Here is a 21,175-nt window from a genome sequence, read left to right as displayed (position 1 = left end):
AAATTCTGCTTTTGACAGAAGGAAATCAATTAAGCAGTATTCAAATTTCCAAAAGAAAAGAAAAACCTCAGCTTTTTCTAGCAAGTACGCTTGAACTTCTTGTTACAATTCTATAACAATGTTTTACCTGGCAAGGGCTCAATCAAAGACATGATTCACATGCAGTTTTAGGGGTCACATTAGCACAACAGGAATGCCCACAGGACACCAATACAATTCTCTTTCAAGCCTTCTAGGGATCTTTCCATTGACTGAAATGAAATTTAGCTCTTGAAATTTGCTGGGTCTTCCCAGCATAAAAGAGGTTCAGTTAAAAACAACACGACAGAGCCTTGGATCCATTCCCAAGTTCTTGTAAGATAATTGGAAAGAACTCTTGCAAGACAGTGTAACAGCTCAAAGTAATTTGAATGCCAATTATTTAGTTACGCTTACTGTAATTTTCTTTCAGAACTTACCAAGTACCACTGCTTTGTAAATAAAGGATCATTCATGTTGATGTCAATGTCATTGATGTCTCTATATCCTCGCTTTCTCCTGCTGAAGCCTTCCTGTTGCACAGCCTTCTTGACCTGGAAGGATTAATTTTTACATCTGTAGCTCAATGTTCTTCACCACAAAGATTTTTTGGCTTTGTTTTCAGGAGAGATAAAGGTTATGAAATCACATCATTTGTGTCTGCATCACTCAGTAACAACCTACAGCAGATTTCTGTCAAAATTTGCAAAGAGAGCTCAAGGAATAATATAATTCTGGGGAAGATGGCTATGGAGAGAAGAGACACTCAAAAGTGTCCTACCTGGAGGAGCACATTTTAGATAATAGAGGATTTGCACAAGAAAGAGACCCTACTCTGACATCACTGACATTGACCTTCTTGCCATACTTTTCTTTCTCTTAGCCATCAGAATCAAAACGTTGTCATTATTAGCTGTTAAAATTATGTAACTAATTCCCAATATGAATGTTCCAAGCCGCATTTGATAAAATGAAGGTGCAGGTCTCAATCACAATTTTTTCAGACTTTTCTCTAGGGTATTTTCAGAGTATTAGATGGTATTTTCTGTTAGGGAGATTTGTTGGGAGAAGAGTAGCTGGGGCTATGTGGTCTTGTTGTACTCCTGAGGTTCTTGGAAACACATCTTACAGAGTGATGCACTTTCAGAGATTATCTTTGTTATTAATAAGTGATAAGTAAACACATTGGCAAGAAAAACTAAATGGCAAAATGGCCACTAAATGGACCAAACTGGCTAAAGTGTAAGATGTGAGAATACTGGCTATGGAAAACAAGTTGCAACAGTTTGAGATCCTTTTCATTATAAACAGGATATCCACTAAAAAAAACAAAATGTACCTATGCACTTTAAAAAGCAAGAAAAGTTAGATACACAAGCATCTTTGGAGGCAGAAACTACAAATGTCAGATCATAATCATCTTATTGTCACCCATGTAAAAGGAGACCACCGAAAGGTTCATCATAATATGTGCTAACATTTAGCTTAACATATAGAATCAAGATCACATAATAGTCCAAATATTTCATTTAAATATATATATATATCCACTCCTCTTAATCAAAGAGGAAAGCTTAAAACTATACATAGAGTAAACTCTGAGATGCATAAACAAGGCAGCAAAGAAATGAACATTTGCTTAGGCATTTTCTTTAAAAGAAAACTTACGCAGCCATTTCTGCAAGTGTGCCTTTGGCATTTCTGATTAAGAAGATGTATAACCTGATCTGTCACAGAAACTCATGTAGTGTCAGTCAAAATTCAACAGAGGAGAAATTCCTCCAAAGGCCAAAGCAGACCTTAGAGGAGTTGAGTCATTCTTGGAGGTGTCCTTCCATGTCTGTTAATTAAAGCAGGAGCCTCAAAGGACAGGGCTCAGCGAGATGCCGGTGACCAAGATGAATCTGGGATCTAACCAACTGGGGCTAAAAGCTATTTTCCTCACAGCTACATTGCCTCATTAAAACCTTGAGAACCAAATACCAGTTCCTAGTGAGTAGGATGAGGCATACCTGATGCACTCAGAAAGAGGATACCAGAAAGCACTGATCTGTCCTGAAAAGGCAGTATCAATGTTTCTAAAAATCTACTTTTGTGAATTCCAATTCCTTAACTAGAGGCACAAAATGATAAAATATTGAATTGGTAGGTGCTTTCATTTATGTGCATTTCTATTACTTGTTCAGGTTCATTAAAAGCAGAGCAGATTGAAAAGAATGTGAAAAACTAATACAAAATAAGCTGAAAAGAAGACAGTGACTAAGTAGGAACCATACCAGGTGTACTTTGTGGTGCCAGGTAGCTGTATAAAGAAAGGTATAAGCACACTGTTTGATACCTCTAAGATAAGGCTCAGTGATGCCATGGAGACAACACAGCAATCACCTGTCATTATGCCTTCCTCCGTTACCACCCCTGCCTCCATGCTTGCAATTGCAAACCCCGAGCTGTCACCACATGAAATAATAATGAACAGAAGCCAACTCTCAGTTAGAGGGATGCCAGAGAAAAAGATTCATGCGTTTCTGCTCCCACGCAAGCTTGCTGGCTCTGCAGGACTTGCTGCATTAAGGCACTAAATTAGGATTTAGTACAAAAAGAATTCTAGTAATTAAATAGCAATGTTTTGGAGCCCTATCTTTTCTTCGAGACAAGATGAAGAAAGTGGGGAGCAATTTGCAGAAACAGCATAGGCTGGCTTCATTCTTTAGGATCATCTCGTCAGATTTGTTATATCTTTATAATAAAATATAATTTGTTTCTTTTATTATACTACATTACATGATATTGTAATTCCCTGAGAGGTGGAAATATATGTAAAAATGAGATATAACCTACTCTGAACTAAAACCATTCTTAACAGGCTGGTTTCTGAGTATTTTATGTGGTCACAAGGCATGCAGGATACTGCCATTCAAGGAGTAACAATTTCAGAATGTCTGAGGCCTCTTATACCCTACTGAAAGAAGGCTTTTCTCATTAAGTTCAATAATGATGGCAACTTGTAGTGTCACATCCAAAACTGATTAGGCTTCCTTGTCATGAAATGAGTGGAAAGGTTTGGGTAAAGCCCTGGCAACTTCTCCCTCACAGAAGCTACAAAATGCCTCATTCAGTTGCCTTGTGTAAGGATTTTCCCTGCACAGGAAGAACTTGCCTGATGAAAATGCTATCCTAAGATCAGCAAACATCCATGTATTCCAGAAAAAAATCCCCAATGAAGTAGATTTATCCTTGGCAAACGATAATGTAATTTCAATGATTTCAGAGGAGAACTGCCCATAAGCAGACAGTTGATGGGAGTTAAACCTTGTACTCTTGCCAATAGGGTATGTCTACCAGAAAAATAGTATTTTTCCTCAGCTGCAAACTTGTCCTTGACCTAGTCTAGATCTGAAGAGGAAGCACATCTTATTTTGCTTCTGTCTGAAGAATTTCTTCTTAAAGAGCAGGCTTCCCTATGATATCTGTAACATAAATACATTAAGCATAATGTTGCAGGTAATAAGTTTCAAAATTACATACAAGAGAGAACTTGCAATCATGTCTTTGCGTGTGGAATGGTAGAAAATCACTGAAGAACATTCTGATCTTGTAACAGCCATAATCCTGTGTACTTCTGTCATGTTCAGACTTGGAATCCAGCCCGCAAAGAAATCCATAATGCACCCTCATGCCATCTTCTAAGTACTTATTTCTCTAACTGAAGCAGGAAAAGCACTGTTTGTAAGACAGACTTTTGATAATAGCGTCTCTAAAGGATTTGAGCCTGTTAAGCACGACACTTATTAGAAATTAGTGAAGGAACAAGACTTCCTTTCAAAAGGAGCCTGTTTTTCACTGTCTAAAATTTAGGCTTGTCAGCAATAACAGCTTTTGTTTATTTCATTCTTAATACATTTATTTCTTCTTCATTATGATACAGGAGTAAGAAGTGAGCAAAATCTGAGCATATATTTTATTAGCATGTGACCAAATCGTGCAAAAGTTACTAGGTGGGTTATTATCAGAAAAAGAAGGTCATGTATCAAAGAAGGTACAGTCCATGGATGATGGGAAAGAGGTTCAAGTATTGATTTTTAATATACTTGTACTTATGCATGGTGCATAAAGCAACTTGGATGATGATAAAACAGCAGGATACTGATGCAGAACAAATTAACAAAATAATCAATTGACTGCAATACTGCTCCGGGAAGGCCAGAAACCACAGCACTCTAACTGTGCTCTATGCTCCTATGAATGCCAAGACAATCAGCTCCTCGTTTTGAAGGAACAGGGTTAATTATACTGTTGAGTTCCTGCAGTTAAACGACTCTGTTATATTGAGCATAAATGACAGATTTACTAAATTATACCAGCGGGTATAAAAAAGTGGTACAGTACACACAACCCCCAACCTCAAGAATCAAGAATGTGACAACAGGAGAATTCAGGCCAAATTCCAGAGGAAAAAGACAGTCCCAGTGATGACATCCAGTAAGCATGACTTGCATGGCTTTTAAAAAAAGACACAGCAGTAAGATAATCAACCAAAATAAGTGGTGGATCTTTTTTCTCTAAAGCCTGAGTTCAACATAGGTCTGCTGCTGAAGGCAAAGAAAGAAGTTGAAAGCCAGTTGCCCATGTGTTTTAAGAAGCCAGGCCGACGTTTAGTCTTAAGCCCTACAAATTGTGCAGAGGAGCAGTCTTCCATGAAGGTGGCTTGGAAGAGCATGTCCAAGGCATCATCCAGCAAACCACCTCCATCTACAGGAAAGCTGTCCTGACTGCTACTAGCAAAGAAAAATTGTGACAACAGAAGATGGAGGCAGAAAAATTCAAGTGAGTCTGTGTGATCTGCACACCTAATAGCCTTCAAAAGGAATGAGAATGGGATACGAAGCACCTACACCACCTTGTCAGGGTCTTAGCCACAAATGACATCCTCTCTCTGTCCACAACAGGTATATATTTTTCACCTCTGATCTCTAAGTAAACACAGATGAAAACATTTAATTTTACTATCCGCTCCATCTATGTAAAGTAAGAGAGGGAAACACTCATTCCAGTCACAGAGTACACACTCATCATCTGTATTGTCCAACAGCTGCTTGCTGGTAAGAAGCTCAGAAGACGTCTGAAGAATACCCATTTCACATTCTTCCACATTTTTCCTAAAGCCCCAAAGTAATGAAGTTTTGTGAGACTTCCCACTCCAAAGTAAAAAGAATAACGTTGACCATCCTCACTAGAGAAAAGAAAGTACAGATCAGCTTGAACTGTAGCTGAAGTCAGATGAACCAAACAAAACCAAAGGACTTTTAAATGTCAGTGGGGGCCTCCCTGGAGTGGATGTGACTAAGCACTGCTCCCAGGTTATGGTGTATTACCCATTCTCAATCAGCCAGACTTGGCTCCCTGACAAATGGGGACAATTCTCAAAAGCAGAGAGCCTGACACCTTATGACACGCATTTCACTTTTCAACATAATGGTTGATTCTCCTGTTAGCAATGGGAAGTTGAGCTCTGACATACAGTTACAAGAGCTGGATGTGGCTGAAGACACTCCACAGGACAAGGGCAGCAGTACCAGGGCTCCAGTGCAGAGACAGGACTTAAGACATTCTCAGCTTAAAAAAACCCAGCCTTTTTATTCAAATTACACATCACTCCTGGCAGTGAAAATGCCTGCAAGTTATTAAGAGAAAAGCACAGAGCACCAATAACAAAATGTTCCTGCTGCTATTTCCAGGTCGGTATGTATTCTTGTAAATGTAAATACCCAAAATATCAGTCAAACACTAAAACTAGATGTCTGAAAACAAATATTCAGCAATCTTTTCCCATCTTCTGCATCCTCACAAGGAGGGATGTTCCTCTAGCCTTTTGAATAGCTGCCTCAAGCCCATGAATATTATTTTCTCCTAGTAATAGCAAAAGAGATTGGTCTCCAAGCATAGCTAGTTAATGTAGCCATTTTTTCCAGCATAGCAGCTTCTTTTCTACGAAATTATCAATCCATCTTCTCAAACTTACCACAAAGAAAAGAGAGACCATCTTCAGCTAATTATGGCTTGTATGAGTGCCTTCAGAAGTACTATGAGCAATCAAGTTTGTAAAAGTCAAGAGCAGGTAACTGGAAGGAAAGTACTACCTGATCTAAGAGCTACTCCACCCAGCACCAGAAATTCGCTTAAGCCGGCAGCCTGGCTCTTCCGCCATTCTACCATTCTTCCCTACATTCATTTACAGTTGGCAAAGGGGATTCCTGACTTCTGTTACTGAATTAATAACCTGAGGTGGTAAGGCTAGGAGACTTTGTCCAGATGCAGAAAATTGATGCCATTTATTTTGACACTGTTGGATTTATCCTCTTGATTTTAAATCCTCTGAGCCTATTTTGAGGCCCAGAAAGAGTCAGAAGGGATGTCAGGGAGCTAGAGTGTGTCACTAATCACCCAATATTTACTAACTAAATGACAACCACTCCTCTCAAGCAAGCTAATTATTTCAAAGATTCTCATCAGTCTCTCTGTATGTAGGAACAAATCCTTCTTGGTAACCACAGGTGTCTCTGGTGCATTATTCATACAAGAGTCTCCATGTGCCTTCTCTACCTACAGTCCTCAGACCCTGGGGAGTTTTCTATACAACAATTATTTTCTCCAGCTATCCTGTCCCTCCTTGGTAGATGCCATCAGAACAGCTACAATAAAGATACAGCAGCTATTGAAGGACAAAGTTTATCAAAGTTTATCAGCACAACTATACCTGTGATTTTGAAGGAAAAGACATAGGAATAAAATTGGTTTTGATTTGAATGATTTCATGAAAGTAAAAAATGTTATCTTGTTCCATTAAAATTCTTGTATCACTCCCTGCATTACTCCTTTGTTTCATGAATTTAAAAATGTCTATTTAATGACTAGCATAGAAGCATGATGATTTCTAGCAAACGTCACATTCACTACAAAACATGTCCATCTTTCGATGTTCTTGTCCTTTATTTGTATATCTTGCTTCTTAAAAAAAAAAATGTTACTAGCTGAACCAGTGTCACAGAATATCAAGGTCCTGCTGATATTATTTGCTTATTAAATTTGGATGTTCTGTACCATCATAGTTTTCCACTTTCTCTAATAAGCCCCACTTGACTGCTCAAACACTTCTAACTTTATGTAAACCATCAGCAGATTTCAAGCCTTCTGGACACTGAGACTGCCTCCAGCCATCCCCCTTGAGACATCTTCTCAGTTTTCCTTGGCATCAGCTTGTACTTTTTGAACTTTCGTCTCCACTCTCTCGACATGATATTGAAAAAAATGTCATGCTCGCAGTAAAATAAAACAAGGGTAAAATATTACCACTGTTGAACTCTCTGAAGAAAGACTGTTTCTTGCACAGCCTTGCTGCACCTTGCCCAGTAAAATGTAGCATAGCTGGGGCTGGTCTTTAATTTCTTGCTGAAAAATCATAACACCAGAGGTACGGCCATTTAGGGAACTACCATAGAAGTTCAGCGTCAATCAGACAACAGTAAGACATGAAAGTAAACAGCCTCAACTCAAAGGTTCCACTCAGGCAATTAACCTTTTTAGGTAGAAACATAATGTAAAGAACTCACATATCAACCAATTTCATATTAAAAAAATAAAATAAAATAATGCCAGAACAGACTTGCTTCTGCCTTACCTTGTGACCTTTCATTTTCCTGATTCTAGTTCAGTGCTTGGTAAATAAGGAGCTTTCAAAAATGAAAGAAGGGGAAAAGAAATCAATATTTTTGTCCATTTAGCAGGTCTCTCACAGTTCAGTGACATTCAGGAAGCAGTGAGTAAAGAGACAAGGAATCAATGTGTAAGAGGAGGCTTCAGATCATATTCAACCTGCTCAACTAAGAAATCAATAGTGCTCCTCTAGATTCTACTTTAAAATGCAAGTGAATTGTTTAGGCTGCAATGTAAAATGAATGCTGACTATAGAAGGCCCACGAAGGAAAACGCCAATTTGGTAAAACTGAAATTTTCATAGGATTGTGCCCTCTTAGATGATGCTTTTTTTCTCAGGGTAGAATTTAAGAAGGCAAAGAGTGAGACAGAGAAAGCCCTGAATAGATCAAGCAAGCTCTGCTTCACATCTCTGCTCTCTCCTCAACTTGGCATGAGGGTCATATCAAGAACTGCACTATCACAGGTGCTGACTATTCCAGGAATGCTATTCTTACTTCCATTTTTTTTCAGGGCTTAAAAAAAACCAATAAAATGAGAGCAGAAGCATTTCTGAAATCCTAAGGTGTTTCCAAAGAAAAAAAAACCAGCTTGTTATACTACCCGGAGAAGGTGACGTTACACTTCGTGGTGTATGATGACAAAAAAGTCAAAGCACTTTATATTTCAGACAACATCTCTTTGCAAGACAGCAGGACAGCTATCCCAGTTACAAAATCAAGATCGCTGTGTGAGTGAAATTCCCTGGAGATGGGATGCAACTGCATGTGTGAGTCTCACCAGTGGAACAGAGTGCAAACCACAGGGACATTTTATCAGCAGCATGTGGGCATCCTTTTCAACTCTGCTGTCTCAGCAGTTACATCAAGCCACACAAATCAATCACGGGAACTCTGTGCAGGTGTAAACAACAGCATTCTAGTGACAGAGAAAAGAATTAGTCCCCATGCATGTAGGGCACTCTGTCGACTGCACACTCTCCCTTCTTAGCTGCCAAATTAGGCGCTGCAAATAGCAGCTCCCTCTTCTCTTACATCCCTTGGCCAATTACTGCAAATAAACCTTTCTTAAAACATTATGTTTGAAAAAAGACACCTTGTTCTTCCACCTCAATGGTAAATAGTCTTTTCAGGGAATCATTTTCTTTTATTACTAAGGCCACCACCAATCTTTAAGCTGATACAGGAGACCCAAAGTACGATTAAGTTATATTTGCACTCTCTGTGGTATAAAATGGGAAGCAGGTGTAGCTCATTTTTAAGACTGCAGACCATTTAGCACTGAGAGTGGCTTTTGGATACATTTATGCAGTACAAAGAAGAGTGGTGCTCATTAAATCTTCTAATGTAATAATTCTCTCTCTGCCATCATTTGACCATTTATTACTTTGGTCTGTTTCTTAAAATCCTGGGCCCTTCTCCATCAAAGGGCTTTTCTTCCTGCTCCACAATAGTTCATTGGTCCTACACAGAGAGAAATACTACAGAGCCCACCTTTATATCACTTCCTTTCTAAAGATTCTATTAGTATGGTTGCTGCTCCCACACAAGCAATGAATATACTATCTGATACATCCCAAGGGATTAGAACTGCTCTGGGGCTAAAGATTCCCCTAATTTTGTTGATTTTAAGTTAATTTATTTCATGAAACAAGCCTCCAGATAAGCAGGGACCATGAGAAAATATTGCTTAGAGAAAAGCCTGTTCAGTTTGGTTCATATGGGAAGTCTCAGCTGACAGGTAAAATTATTCTCTTTGCTGAAGCATACCCTTGACCCATCCTGAGGGAGAAGACACTTCTTGTAAATGTGTGAATTTCTGTTGTAATGCCCAAACACATTTCCAGTCATAAAGCATCATCTGTAGCAGCTCTACTTCAAACGTCATGCATTTTCTTTCTAAAGATGCCAATTTGCTTTGCAGACATTAAGTGTACTCCATATGGAGCCCTGCCACACGCCTGTGTAGGCATGCATCTTCTCTTATGGAAATCAAGTCAGCACAGACTGAAACCCTAAAGCAAGTCCGTAGCACATACAGAAAACAGATCCCCCTTATCTCCAAACTGATACTTTGATCTGCATTTAAACTCTGGCTTCTGACCTGTATCATAATTCAATATTTCCGCTTCATTCTCCACAGCCCACTTCCCACTCAAATTGTACCTAACAGCTCATCATTTGCCTTGAAACATCTGCTTGGAAAAGTACAGTACACACTTCTGTCACAGAATTACTGGCATGGATTCTCCCCTTCTCACATCAGCACTAAATAGGCCATATTGTCACACTTGTTGAAGAATTACATGTTGCCCTGTGCTTTATGTAACCATTTATTTTGCATTCTATGGATAAAGCTTTTCTAAATGGCTTCTGATCAATAAAAAATATATACATTTTGGTAAAGCTGTCCCCAGAGCCCACTGACCATATTCAGATGTGGTAACAGTGTTGAGAGCTGTTTGCAGTTCTTCTCTCATGCCGTGGGGCCTAGAGTAAAAGTTAACTTCAGCTTCCTCTGATGTCTATGGCCCTTCCAAGCAGATGGGCCCTGCTGGATCCAGTGGTGGCGAAAAGTTATGATACAAAAGCATTGCCAGAATCTCAGCTACAGAGCAGCTTCCCAGAGTAAAAATTGCATCGCGGCATTAGGAGTGAAGAAAGGCTAGCTAATGTCAGCGCTGTTGTCCTACGCACAGTGTGTGAACCAGGCCAAAATCAGCTTGCTTTATGTCTGAATTAAAAGTTACTTAAAACTAGCTGTGGCTCCTCAGAATCCATAGTCATGAGATGAAAATAGAGAAAAGATTGGCTCAATCATGTAGAATCCAGGTGTTCTCAATCCTGAGTGCAAAAAGACATCAAAGCCCTGGAATATGCTCAAAGAAGGGCAACAAAGCCATGAAGGGTCTGGAGCGCAGGTCTTGAGGTGTCTGAGGGAACTGGGATTGCTCAGTCTGGAGAAGAGGAGGCCCAGGGGAGACCTCATTGCTCTCTACAATGATCTGAAAGGAGGTTGTGGTGAGGTGGGGGTTGGCCTCATCTCCCACAAAACAGCGATAGGATGACAGGGGATGGCCTTACGTTGTGCCAGGGGAAGGTCAGATTGGATATTAGAAAGAATTTCTTCTCAGAAAAAAATGGTGAGGTACTGGAACAGGGTGCCCAAGGAGGTGGTGGAGTCACCATTCTCACTGGATCACAACAACAGCTTGCTAGCAATGATTACTGCCCAGTGCTGCCAACACCTCCCCAGCCAGTTGGGAAGGACACTTGCAGAAAACCCATTTAGCTTTAATAGAAAAACAAAGCTTATTTTCACAGCAGTGCCTTCCTGGAGTGATACAGCAATAGCTGCCAAAAAAAGTCTAATTTTATTCTAGTATTTCAAACCCGCAATACTTAAACTTCAAGATTCGCAAGAGCAGTAGTGATATATTGGTGAGTCTTTCTTGTGCATTTTTAACACCTTCAGAGATCTGTTGCTATCTCAGTGGTGATGAGATATGCAATCACACAACATGGCTCTTCCTGAAGGGCTGCCTGGTGGGAATTAGATAGGCTGCACAATGTCTCCTCTTAGTAAACGTCATATTTAGAAACCAGAGACAAAACAGAAGCCAATCTTATGACAGAGGGAAGCCACAATTATGCCGCTGCTCACAGTCATGTATCTGCTCTTGCATCCAGCAGCAGAGTGGCTGTGTATAGCACAGCTACCTCTCTATTGTGTTACCATAAATACTCCGGACAGAAAAGATGAAGGATTTTCCTCCCTTGCATGCCTTTCTCAGCCCACGTGGAAGTAACTGGAAACTGTACCGATGGGTCTGTATATTATAAGGGTTGCAAACGCACTTCTTCAGCTCCTAGATTCAGAGAATGATGGATCCCTGTCACAAAGCACGTTAATACAATCAGCAGAGGTTTGTGTAGCACTGCTGCACAGCATCAGGTTAGCAGTGTATAGCTGCCAGTGCCAGGCCATCTGCCACAACGGAAGCACCAAAACAGAAGGGTTTCCACAGAACAATTTCTGTATCAAGTGGAAAGGCAGGAAAAGCTGGGAAATAAGGGAGTGGTTTGCAGAAGGAAAAGAAACAGCCTATGCCCTTTAATTCTAGCTTTTACCCAAATCGGTTTTTAATTTTAATACTTTCAAAGGACTAACCTTGATGGTTGTCATGACACTCTATGTCAGAATCCCTTCTTTTAATCCTTGAATGTTCTCCTTCAGTTTCCACCAGGGAGCTTGCAGAGAGCACAGCTGCTGAGCTCCCTGGCGCCTGGTGCGGTGGCAGGGAGCACAACCAAGGCAGATCTCATCAGGAGCCATTTCCCATTTCTTCCCAGAATCCAGCTGCCATAAACTCTCCTTAGGTTTTTACAGAGATAGGGCAGTAGAAGTGCAGCTTGAATATTCTCTATGGGTTTTCTCGACAAGCCTGTAGCTGAGAAGCTTTCTACATAAGTGCCCATGATCTCAAGCAGCTTATCCTACTGGTTGCTACTCAGACCTCTTTGCAAAGCACATCTGCACAATTAAAATTATCTTCAAGTATCTTAAAACCAAAGGAGTTGCTTTGGCCTAGACTTCAAGGGACCAGGATGTTCAGCTGGTTCAGGTATGTCACAGGTCCCCCTGCTCATCCATCGCCTGCAGCACTGAAAAGTAGACCCCAAAGACTACAAAACTCATTATTAATTGCAGTTGCATGTGCACTATTGTGGATTTTGGAGCCAGCATTTTCCCTTGTTCCCACTGTACCACAGCACAGGCTGGTTTAAATGAAGTGCTAAAATGATCATCCTGCTCCAAAATCTTTGAACTGCTGCTGTTTTGTGGTTTTTTTTGGTTTTTTTTTTTTTTTTTTGGCCAGGGACAAGAGAGTATCTTTACAATTTAGTTATTAGCATAAAATAATTAGACTTCTGAGTATATTTTTCTCCCAGAGCATACACATAATTTGAATCAGTATTTATAGGAACCTTTCTATTGAAAAGAGGCTGGATCCTAAGGAGCCAAGAAAATCTAAACTCTAAATACGCTTTTTCCCGTCACTGGAGATTTCCATACAGTCCTTTAAACCACTATCCTCATTACATAATCCTTACTCTTTCTATTTTATTTCCATTGAGACAATTTTTTTAGCAAATTGTGAAAGAAAGTCATTTGCTCAGGCGTCACACGGCAGGCAATCAAAGAATGAGCATGTCAATTCTACAGAGATTGCTCTTTGTGTCCAAACTTTGAGACCCACTTCATATTACGATTTCCACAGAATAAAAATTCAATGCAAAAGCTTCCTTGATGAAATTACATTTGTTTGATGTGAAGTGATGAATCTCTAGTAAATGCCAACAGAGTCTGCTGCATGCACCCTTTATGTGTTCTTCCTAGTTCTAAATAGCCAACACTAACCTGTGGCACAGGAAGCACTGAAGAAGCAACTTGAGATGAACAGTACTTCACAGAGAAGTGAATGGGAGATTTGGGGAAATAAGCTACTAGATAAGAATGATCATCTCTGTGGCAGATTGAACAGATACTTCCATGTCCTGGACCGCTGCAGTCTTAAAGAAATGTAAAACATCCAGTGCTAAAATACAGAATCATAGACTTTACAAGATGTTGTCAACACAATGGTACGAGACATAACGTCCTCTCCTTTAGAAGAGAAGAGAGCTGTACCTATAAATGACCATAACAAAGTGAAAATAATTAGTGAAGTACTGCCAATGACACAGTAGGACTTAAGGATTTAAATTGCCAAAGGCTTGGCTCAGAACATCATTTTATAAGTCTGACAGTAACAACAGTAGCCTGCAAAACAGGGAACACAACAAAAATTAGAGGAAAACAAGAACCCTGATAAGGACTGGAAATTACAAGCGCTTCCTTTTTTTATCAAGGGCTTAACCCAGTGTAAGTTACTCCCTCTTGATTTACCTCACCTCATGCCACCCCTGGACTGAACTGCTGATGAGATCAGAGAAATGATCTAGCTTAGAAGGAATCATTTTCTTTGCATGGTATATTTAAAATGCAGTCAGATTCCTTACCCAACAACAGCTGTTCCTTCAAGAAGTGGGAATGGTGTCAGAGGAACATACAGTGAGGACAGAGAAGGCAGGAATACCTAAAACCATTGGGTGAAACTGCTATAATGGAAGAACAATGCGTATTTGTTATTAGCTTCTTGGCTGACATTCAGTTCTCCAGAAGTGTGAAGACCTAGGCTCCATCTCTTCTTGCCCAAGGGTAAATACAGACTCACTCCATTCATTTCAGTGAATTTCAGATTTTCACTGCTGCAAATTGGAGTAATGTCTACATCTTGCATTTAATGCCATTCTTCTGAGAAGGAAAACTGTTAAAGCCTCTCTCCAGTTGAACTCAGGTTCAATCATGCTGGGCTGAACTCATGAGAACAAATTATTATTCTCTGCGTCAAGGGAGAATGTCTATTTTCAAAGAAGTAAACAAATCAGAACAGAACCCACTGGGAAGGAAAAGTTGCTGAAGTATTCAGGGGGAATGAGAGAGCAGAGTGCTGAGAGCAGCACACAGAGCCTGGTAAATTGGTACACATGGCACTGCAAGCAGCAATAGCACGTGGATGTGGCCTGGATGCTTTCTTGCGTAGGTGCACTGCAGCTGTACGAATGAACCACCAGTACTTCTGAGGTGGCTTTGCAAGTGTCTCCTCTCCAGCATGTCCCTCTTGGAGGTTGTGGGCTCAGCATAAGTGCCTGAGAACTCTTCCACATAAGCACTGCAAAAATTCCAGCGTGATCCCTGCTTGAGGCGTGTGATGTTCCCGTGCTTCTCCTCCCTCCTGTTTAAGCCAGGTACCCTCTTCCTCCACAGGTGCCTATAGGTGTTGAAAACGCCAGGGCAATTTCTCTTCTCATCACAACTCACACTGCAGGCAACTCTGAGGCAGGAAGGCGGCAGAAGCTCTTCAAACCTTACACATGGAGGTTGTGATTTGGTCAGGGATGAAGGAAGCAGATGGTTATTTATTTATTATTTTTTTTCTCGACATCTGCTGTGTACACAGAGTCCTGGAAAGCTACAGTCCTGTTCAGTAAAATAATTATAACCTGAATTTCTTATGGAAAATATGCCTAAAAAGAAAAAATTCTTTTCCTACTGTCATCCCTTGCAAGAAAAAAATAAAGTAGAACTGAGATAAACCTCTCTCCTGTTCCTTTCCTCCTATGTCCCTTCTCTCTAACTGAGAAAGTGATAAAAAAAAAACCCACAAATCTGCAGGAAATCGTTCATCACGTCTTTCATCAAAATCACTAGTCAGAGCAGGTAAATGGCTGCTGTTTTAATCAGACAAAACATAGTAAAAGAGGTTTCAAATGACCTCCTAAAGGAGATGAAAACTATTTATCATTTCCTTGCACAGCTCCATCTAAGAGTAATACGCTCAATGGAGACAGAACATCGGCCTGGAGGCAGTGCTGTACTTTGGGATCAGTGCTATCAAGATGCCTTGTCCTGCTGTTACACTGATGCTCCTGGCAGCCGGGGCCAGATTTCTCCTTGCAGAGACTCAAGAGAGCTCCGAATTCCACAAGCAAGTATAATAATAAAACCTGTGTGACACCTACGCAACCCTAATTGCTGAGACATCACTGATACACCTCTCTGAAAAACCACCCCTTTCCCTGCTGATCAACACACATTTGGGGAGCTTGAAGTAGGTCTGCAGTACCATCTGAGAATGCCAGGGCTTGGGGGGGGGCTGGATTTTACACTTTGAGAAATGCTGCACTTATATATTTTATATGGATAAATTGCAGCACGTTCAGTCAAATAAATTGTGCGTAATCTATACTAAAAAAAAAAAAAAGAAGTGTTACTTATTGGACAACAAAGAAAGTAATAAGGAAAACATTGTTCAGGTTACAGTCTCCTGAGCACAAAGACCTCTTACTCAACACTCTATTAACGCTAGAGAAGGAAATGTTCTTTCTCCATCTGCTGCTGCTACTCAGGATGAAGAGGCACAGCCCTGGGAAAAGCTGGAATGAGCCACGGGGAAGCAAGGGCAGGAGCAGAGGCAGGACCACTAGTGCCACACTGTACCCAGGGACAAATGCCTCCATGCAATTCTGTTATTATTTTACGCTTAGATAGCCTCTAGCACAGTAATTTCCCTTGAGCCTCCAGATCACGCATGTGGAAACACTAAATGACAACAGTAATTACAGTTTAAGGGTACTGTCGTTTGTCTAAGTCTTTTGGGCTTCAGAGGATCTGCACTAATCTCTTGTTTTTATTTTCTCCCCTCTGTTCTCATCTCAGTTTTCTTATTGCCCAGGTACTGTTAAAACCAGTGAATACCAGAAATGGCCGTAATCCAACCTCTTGTTGTTGTTCTTTTTCCCCCTTTCTTCAGCAGACTGGGCATCTGGAACCTACTCCTATTTTTGCTCTGCTTTGCTATGAAGCCTTTTGGAAACTTTAAAATTCCCTTTGTTTATTGCCAGCGTGTTAAAAACAGACATATTTGAGACATGTTTTGAAATACATAGTTAAAGATTAATTCATTATATACCATGAAATACTGCAGGTTATTTCAGATGGACAGACAGATCACCGCAGTGGGAGATCTGCAAGTATTAAAATCACCAAATCGGTCCTTTCCTCACTGTCACCTATTTTTAGGCAGATAGAAAGTATTTGGAAAGATTTATTGGAAAGATCTATTGGACTTTCTGATTTAATCTGAAATATTCACTGTTTCAAGTCAGGTAGGCAATTCACCTTGCACACACTCCTTAATCGACACACTAATCTGAAAAGCACAGTGGGAGAATATTTCTGGCAAATAACATCCCCAGCTACCCTCATAGGGAGATGTCCTTTCCTATGCAAAAACACTCAGCATTCCAAGTCAATGATGTGACACAAGCAGACCTCATTTTGACTCACTTCCAAAAGCAACGTTCTTCTTCATACCTTACAATCTCAATCTGGAATGTGTATTTCTTTCACGCATTCAGATTTTCTTCTGAATTTCGCTGACATGCAAAAGCGGAAATATTTCATAATTAAACTCCATATTGCACAGAGACCTGCATATACCACCGCTGCAATTAAAGAAAACACACACATCTTTCTTTCCTATGGCAAGCTGCTCTGTGCAGAAAAGATTTCCTCTTTAGATGGAGGTGAGCTGCCCATTTCTATGAGCAGAAGATGACTGTAGTCCAGAACAATAATCAGACTCCCTTTTCAGAGGCTGTCCCTTACTATCTACTTGTCTTTGCATGAAACGTTACTTTCCCCATTGCTATGGAAAATAGAATCAGACCTATAGGTGTCTGGAAATAGGATTTTTCAAGGCCAGGCTGGATGTGGCTCTGGGCAGCCTGGTCTAGCGGTTGGCGACCCTGCACACAGCATGGGGGCTGAAACTAGATGACCATTACGGTCCTTTTCAACCCAGGCCATTCTATGATTCTATGATTTTTTACTTTGAAGGAAATAATGAAGCTGAAGAAAATCATCAAAAGTGATTGTGAAACAATCACACAAGCGTTCCAGTTGGAAATGTTGAAACAAAAGCTAAACTTGTTGGGTTTTTCTTTTGTTTTTTAATAAACAAAACCATTTGGTTCAATAAAATACTTTTGCCTCAAATCATTATTACAAGAATGAAAATTTAGGTCCTGTTTCTGTTACTTTTTCTTGAGCTATCAGAAATAAAACACATTTAAATCTTCAAAATATTTTTTTCCTATCGGAAAATAATTTAATTTTGGTTCGCAGATTGCCCTACAGAAAAAAAAAAATCATAAGCCTTTCTTATAACATTCCCTGCACAATTTAGGGAAAGATCTTTGAGACTTATGAGATACAAATATGGTTAGGTCTGGAAACAAGGAAAAAAAAGAGCGTAATGAGGAGGTTTCTCTTTCTCTTTTCAGAAAATACGTAGTCCAAACAGAAACCCTCTTCTTATAGGAGTCAAGGGAATTATTCCAAGGAAAGTTCACGTTGCAGAAGAAATAAAATGGATTCTAATGAAGATTTTCACAGGATAGCATCATGGTCCATGAAAGAAAATAAAGAAAGCACTGTTCAATTATGGTAGCATCCACTGGCCTAGGAGAATCAGAAACGTTGTCCAAACTGTCAAAGATTGCCTGTTGCCCTTCAGTACCAGATCCATAACATGTGAGGGGCAGGCTATTACAAGAAGAGTTCAGCCTGTTTTGAGTTGAAGAAAACAGCCACAATAACAGTACTTATAAAAGGTATCTCTATTTTTAAGATGCTCTGCATACACTGACTAGAACATAGCTTCACCCAGCAGAGGGACTGGGATGGCAGCTGCCAGTTGGAGCTAAGAGCTCCTCCTTTCTGCAAGGAGGAAATGCCCCCAGGCACGGCAACAGCGACAACAACAGTCCAGTGATCCAGGAGCACCACAGCAAAAATCCAGCCAGGCACCAAGGAAATCAGTGGAGTAACACACAAGAAGGGCTGAAAACAGAGCTTATCATATTTGCTAGATGAAAAAGCCAAGTGAGGTGGGAACAAATGCAATAAATCACTCTGCCTCAGCCTTCAAGACAAAACAAGGCATCTTCTAGCCACAGTGGCACCTTTTACTTTTCTGTTTTTTTTTGACAGGGATGCAACCAACGCATCTGGACTTCATCCAAAGAAAAAAAGAGAGAGTGTGCAGAGTGGACGAGGAAGAAGAGAACCAGCTATTAATGTTCAGAGGAGCACTGCAGTGTTACATAAGCCAGAGCCAAGCAGTAATCAGCTTAGTGATATTGCTGAAAGACCAGGAGTATAAAAGAAACAATTACATCTGGCAATTCTGGTTCTTCTGTGAAGACTTCAAGTTTGCAAGGCTCGTGGACCCATTACTGCGTATTCGTCAGTATGAAAGAACAATGCTTGGAATCAATGAAGATTAAATGAATGGAGACAGACTATTTACAAGATATTAAGCCTGTATGCAAAATAAGTGTATTTCTTCTCAGCACTCAGACAGTAGATGTGTATCAATGCAGAACATGAAGCGGTATCTTAATAAAAATGTGTCCATTCAGATATCGTTTCATATAAGCAAAGTTGCAATGTTGAGCAGAGTCCATTTGTGACAGTGTAGAGATGATATTATGCAACTAAGGGAACAAATTTCATCTGGAGATGGGACAGTATTTCTTAGTCTTTCCACGATGTTTTATTCTACCCAATCTTGTTCTGCCCCTCAGAATGGAAGTTGAGAAGGCTGGGAAACATTATTCAACTTCATCACCCCCATGACATATGTATTTGCATTTTAATTACTATGGCTATTCTCAGATGTTAGAGGCATCCGTTTTACTGAGAAGCCATGTTCTAATGCAGCATCGAATCATTACTGCAGAAAATTCTTCAGAAGCAATTCCCATTCAAACCTTTATTTCATTTCCATTCTATCTCCAAATACTGCAATCAACTTTCCCTGACCTTTATAAACTCCTTTTTGTATTCACGGAATGCATCATGCATACAGGCAGTGATTTCACAGATGTATTTATAACGCCTTGGTGGCTTCTGGGCTATTGAGTTTGTGGCAAAATAAATTAATATTATGCTTGGGATACTGCACACACACTTTGCAGATCTGGAAACACGGTACGCTTGTAGCAATAGTGTTTTGGAACAGATTGCAAAAAACCAATAGGCTGAAATGCTGTTCACAAAGGAAATGCTCATGAAATTTTAAACAACAGTAAAGCACATTAAATGGCATGAGTGGATGCACTACATAATACTTTCATTTTGTGAAATAACTTATGCCATTGCATCTTGCTGCTCAAGTCTCTTAGTAGAGAGGTGGTGGTTTGTGGGTTTTTTTGTTTGTTTGCTTCTGTTTTTGTTGTTTTTTTAAATGTCACAGCCCTGTGATGCAAGTCCTGGTATACTCATACAGCCTAGAAAACCACACCAAGGCAAAAAATGTTCCGTTCTCATGCTGCTTTTGATTTAACAGTACATCCTTAGCTGCACTGCTGTGTATTTATTGCCAGTGTCTTGTAAAGTAAATGGTTCTGCACACCAACTGTACACATTAAAAAAAAACAAGTGCTTTAACAGCTGATTTTCTGAAGTCAAGAAAGAATCAAAATGAACTGTTAGAAATCCATTTTTTTCCATCCTATCTCTACTGTGGTGTAGTCTGAAATACATGGGCATCCTATACTATCAACGGTACAATAATTACAATAATACACTGTAGTCTTCCCAATGTATATGCCAACTGCTGTATTTCCAATCTTTTAAAAGGGTTTAACTCAAATACTACTTTCCAGTCACCTGTGCACCCAATTTACTTTTCAATTTAGGGATTTGCCTGAAGAAAATAGATACAGAAATGCCTTGCACTGTTTTATGGGGGTGTTCTTTTAGCACAGAATGAATTCATCCTTAAAACAAGAATCTGTAACTGAACAAGACGGCAGCTTTCTAAACTTAAGGCAAAGCTAACCCTGAAGATGGGTTTGGATGTGGCAGGCTGGGTCCTGCCATAACTCAAACATCGGTGACTTGGGAAGGGAAAGCACATGCTTTTGCACCCCTAAAGATTCTGCCTTCATCCCACCAGAACAGGGCATATATTCTCACCATTGCCACTGCTTCCATGATAACATTAAACGGAGCACATCAAAGAGCCAATGCTGTAAACTGCACAGGCAAATAACAGAGGCAATGCCTGCTCTGCAACACAGACCCTATTCTCAAGACAGGAAACAAGAGGTAGACAGAAAAAGCAGAGGGAGACTGGAGCACGAGGCTGCTGTCAAGAGAACAGAACTCAACAATAAAGCAGAGATGTAACTAATGCCAATTCAGCAATTTACAGGCAGCAGAGTGGAGGCTGAATGAGGTCAGCTGCCTCAACAGTTACTCGCAGAAGTACTGAACTTCCACAGGGCTACAAATATTTTTGAGGAATAAACTCTATTTTACTGCCCATCTCCACCTTATCCCAAGCATCACCTTGAGCCATGAAAATGGCACGGGACTGGAAGCAATACAAGGCCAACAAGCCCCTTCCAGGGTCCCAGCCCCCTGGGGTCACTGCCCAACCTTCCCTCAAACCGCAGAACACCTGGACCTCACAGCCCCAGGATGGCACCGCATTGCTGCTTTTATTTTCAGAAAATTCCACGTGAATCTGCATAGTGCATCATTTTCACAGTCAATTACCTTGCAGCACATCCATTTATATGTTTTCTAATGTTCTAGCTTACCCTGTAATTTTAGTTACGTAGTATTTCCATAAAAACTGCACACATTTGACTTCAATGTCAGTTTGATAGCCTGTTATTTTATTATGTGGAGCTAATGGTCCTTTTATAGACAATATAGCTATACAAGATTTCCAGTATTCTTAAATGCTGATGTTGCTGGATCGCTT

At 40.2% G+C, this 21,175-nt stretch overlaps 1 protein-coding gene across 1 annotated transcript in view; it reads right to left on the bottom strand.

Moving 5' to 3' along the window:
• Positions 1-21,175, bottom strand: part of PCSK2 (proprotein convertase subtilisin/kexin type 2) — a 97,364-nt gene that overhangs the window by 51,305 nt on the left and 24,884 nt on the right. Inside the window, exon 3 of the mRNA XM_021391832.1 lies at positions 459-572. Coding sequence (XP_021247507.1) covers positions 459-572 — 114 coding nt within the window. The remainder of the gene's footprint in view (positions 1-458; positions 573-21,175) is intronic.

The sequence above is a fragment of the Numida meleagris genome, chromosome 3 (assembly GCF_002078875.1).
Source record: "Numida meleagris isolate 19003 breed g44 Domestic line chromosome 3, NumMel1.0, whole genome shotgun sequence".
Taxonomy (NCBI): Eukaryota; Metazoa; Chordata; class Aves; order Galliformes; family Numididae; genus Numida; species Numida meleagris.
This window is presented reverse-complemented; position numbering and strand designations above follow the sequence as displayed.